Genomic DNA, 4,155 nt, shown 5'->3' on the forward strand with positions numbered 1-4,155 from the left:
AAACATATTAGTAGTACAGGTTATAGTTTTCAAATTTATTTACATAACAGTTAAACTTTCTCTACGTATAATCATTGTTTATCAATTAAAAAATACTAGAAGTTTTTGTAGGTGTTAAAACAATTATCTTAAAAGCAAATTCCTATTGATGCATATTATGTTTCCAGGTATTGTTCACTCCTAATGAAGATGGGTGGATTAAAATTGCTGATAAGTTTGAAAGTAAATGGCAAATGCCTCATTGTTTAGGAGCTCTTGATGGGAAACATGTTGTCCACCAAGTATGAAATTCATAAATATAAATACAAAAGTGTCTTCAATTTTATTATATTATAGGCTTCTCCGAAGAGTGGTTCAGTAAATTACAACTACAAAGGGAGTCACAGCACAATTCTTATGGCAATGTGTGATGCCAACTACAATTTTACTATTGTAAATATAGGAATGCCTGGCAGGTGTAGCGACGCAGGTGTTTTTAAAACCTCTGAAATGGGAAAAAAAATTCTTAATAATGATCTATTATTTCCAAAACCATCAGTAATAAGCCCCAACTCTGGAGAATTTCCTTTTTATATTGTAGCTAATGAAGCATTCCCACTACTTCCCTCGTTAATGAGACCTTATCCAGGGCGAGGAACATCCAAATTACTTCTGAAATTGGCAATTTTTAACTATAGGTAAAAGACCTAATTTACTTTTTTAACACCTATTTTTATTATAGATTTTCATATTTTAGGTTGAGCCGAGCAAGGCGTTGTATTGAAAACTGTTTTGGTATTCTTGTGGCAAGATGGAGAATTTTTAGTAGAGTAATCATTGCTAGTGAAGCAACTGTAAATGGTATAATTAAAGCTACTGTGGTTCTTCACAACTATATAAAAATGAAAGAAACTGCAATAGGTAATATAATATTTTGTATTAAATAATACAAGATTGTCCATAAGTTTTGCTCACAATAATTCTAAAAGAAACCAAGCATAAGACAATTAAAATGTCATTATATTTTGTAAAATTATGTAGGTATTACAATTTACAGGTTTACAAAATTATGTTACAACTGCAATTAATGGAGAGGGTGAATACCGAAATCAAAGAATGTTAAACATATATAGTGGTTTACATCCAGTCAGTCAAATGTCTTCCAATCATTATGATATCATTGCTAAAAACACACGCATTAAATTAACTGACTATTTTGCAGGAGAAGGTTCTGTGCCCTTTCAATATTTAAATATTTAATTTGCTAATATTAATAAATTGTTTATGTATTTATATTAATAAAACAACTTTGTGAATATAATAAATTATTTATTAGATAACAAGTCTTATAATAATCAAAAACAATAACAATAAAAAAAAAACATATCTTTATGTGTATCAATAGGAGAACTATTAGTTAATAATCATAGTTGTATAATATAAAACATAACAAAATTAAACTTAATAACATATAATTAACGTAACTCTCAATAGTATATTCGTATATTGCATAAAATGTGTTTAAAAAACCATATTAATCCTCAAACTCTTTTGCAACTAGAGCAATAATTTTAGCTTGCAAAATTATTTGGCGTTGTTTAGGAACATCTGATAGTATGCTAGCCAAGTAGACACTAAACTTTTCTTCTTCACTTATTGGTGATTGTAGATTTTCTTTGGAGGAATCGGTCTGCTTTGTTTTAGTTCCTCTATTAACGAGCCTATATGAGTTTCTACCAAAGATCCTGTTTAAATGCAATTTTGAATAATTAGTATAAGACAGAATACTAGTAAATTATAACAATTATTTTCTTACTTTTAGAGGGTTTTGGAGCACAATGTTCATCTAATTCAGGCCCAATGCTGTCTATGGTACTGTAATACAATTTTTTTTTAATATTATAAGTAATAAAATGTACGTGCTTTGTATTGAATTAACATTTACCGTTTTTGAACAGTTAAAACATCATCCAGAAATTTTAAATTTTTAAAATGAACCCATTCTTTTTTCTTCTCTCCTTCACAACCACTTACACCTTGTCTTTTTTCCCTTGTGTATTTTTCACGGATATATTTCCAACTTTTTTCAAATTAAGTATAGAAAACTTTCCTACACCAAAAATAGAAAAAAACTAATGAATAAACATACATTTAAAACTTGTTATATTTTAAAAATGAATCATTGTTTAAAATTATATTTTTAGTTAAGATTCTAATAACATAACTTTACCTTCAAACTGCACAAATATCTCATTCCATAAATTGTTCTTAACAACTTCAGATCTATCTCCTAATGATAATTTATGATTAAACAGTGGTTTGCTTATCTCTATTAATGAAATTAAAGTAGTTGTTTCATCTTGAGAAAGTCCATATTTGTTTTCAGAATTAGCATTTGAAGATTCTTTGTTTACTTCAAGTATATCAGCTATAATAAGAATACATTGTATTACGATTAGCATAAGTACTTATCGTAGGCAATATTATGGGGTGGCAGATTAAAATAGAATAAACATTCTTGTTATTAAGTCCTTTTTTACGACAATAGTCATGTAGTTTAATATTTTGCTTTCATACCTGTTTCGGTGTCAATGGTAGTCTCTTCTTCATCCACAAATAATGAATCAAACAAACTAGTTTTTCTACAATTTTTAATTATTGGTTCTTTATTGACAGAAGAAATGACCGGACACGAAAGATGTACTACTACTGACTGGTATTGTAAAACTTTTTTTTTTAACAACAGGGATATTACTAGCCACATTTTTAGGAGCAGGCTTTAAAGCATATAAATTTCCATCTAAAATAAAAATAATAGTATACCTCATACTTATGTCTGTATCTACATTTAAGTTCATAATCATTTTAACCACTTTGAACACAATTATGTTTTGTAGTACTATTCACAACAAACGTGTTGCACTTGAAACAGAATGTTCCCTAAAACATAAGTAAAATACATTAACATTGAAATACAGTAACGTAAAAATTATAAATTTACTTAAGTAATTTACTGTAACAAACGCCATTTCGTTATATTCTGTCAAGTAGCAACACGAACATGGAGCAACTAACAAAAAGTTCACTTTTTGTATTTTGAAAATAGAAATTAAAATTAAAATCTATTTTAGTTTTTGTTCAGCTATCAGATTTTATTATCATAAAATAATTAATAATAATAACCATAGCTAACCACACGATCAAAAGTTGAATATATTCAACTTCGCGGTATATGTGGGAACGTCATGGTATCACTAGTTGAATCTGTCAGAATACCATTAATTAACCAAGCTTAACCGCATGGTTAAGCCAATCACAGCACTGAAAATATACACGACACTACACGACACGACGAGGTGTGAACCCGGCTTTAAGTGCACAAAAAAAAATTTAAAATTGTCGGTAACCATGGTAACAATTTTAATAAAAAAAAACAAATTAAAAGTACTGATTATTATTATTATTTAATTTCTCCGTTCATTGTAACATTTTTCAAAGATGATTTGCTCCTATTGATCGCAGGAAAAGGTTCTTATGTAATCAGAGCCTGATTTACCAAATATATGGCCCAGGACAAAATAAAAAATTGGGCCTATAAGGCTATAAATTATGACATAAATAAAGAATAAATATACACAAATACCACAAATATCAAAATTATACTTAATTCTTTAAAGCACTTGTCAATAAATACAATTAAAAATTATAAAATACAATTATTTTAAATAAATTATTAAAAAAATTTTTTCTGGTCTTTTGTTTGAAAAATACATCTATAATTTCATCAAAATCAATACTTGCCGTGACATCGCTTTCTATTGAAAGTATTCCTAAGGCATCCAATTTTTCTTGACTCATTGATGACCTTAATCTATTTTTTATTCTTTTCAGAAATGAAAATGATCTTTCACTAGAACAATTAGTTATTGGCATTGTTAAAAATATATGCAAGCATGTTTCTACATTTGGAAACGTATGTGCTATTTGCATATTTCTTATAAACTTTAATTGATCGGTTGGCGTTATTGTTGTACTATTGTTGGTAGATGAAATAAGACTTTGAAATTGAATAAATTCATCTACGAAGCTTTCGGCGTCAATATCAAGTTCATTTTCATATAACAATATTAATGCTTTAATTTTAGTCATAATTTCATTTCTGGTTAAGTTTTCTTT

General features: G+C 27.8%; 1 protein-coding gene across 1 annotated transcript; it reads left to right on the forward strand.

Annotated features, from left to right (window-relative positions):
• Positions 1-167: 167 nt before the first annotated feature.
• Positions 168-890, forward strand: LOC126554234 (uncharacterized; the record flags this gene model as incomplete). Its single annotated transcript, XM_050209324.1, has 3 exons — positions 168-281; positions 337-677; positions 737-890. Coding segments are annotated over 3 exons (609 nt in total), but the record flags the coding sequence as incomplete, so codon positions are not given.
• Positions 891-4,155: the final 3,265 nt, after the last annotated feature.

This window comes from Aphis gossypii, unplaced genomic scaffold (genome assembly GCF_020184175.1).
Source record: "Aphis gossypii isolate Hap1 unplaced genomic scaffold, ASM2018417v2 Contig00453, whole genome shotgun sequence".
Taxonomy (NCBI): domain Eukaryota; kingdom Metazoa; phylum Arthropoda; class Insecta; order Hemiptera; family Aphididae; genus Aphis; species Aphis gossypii.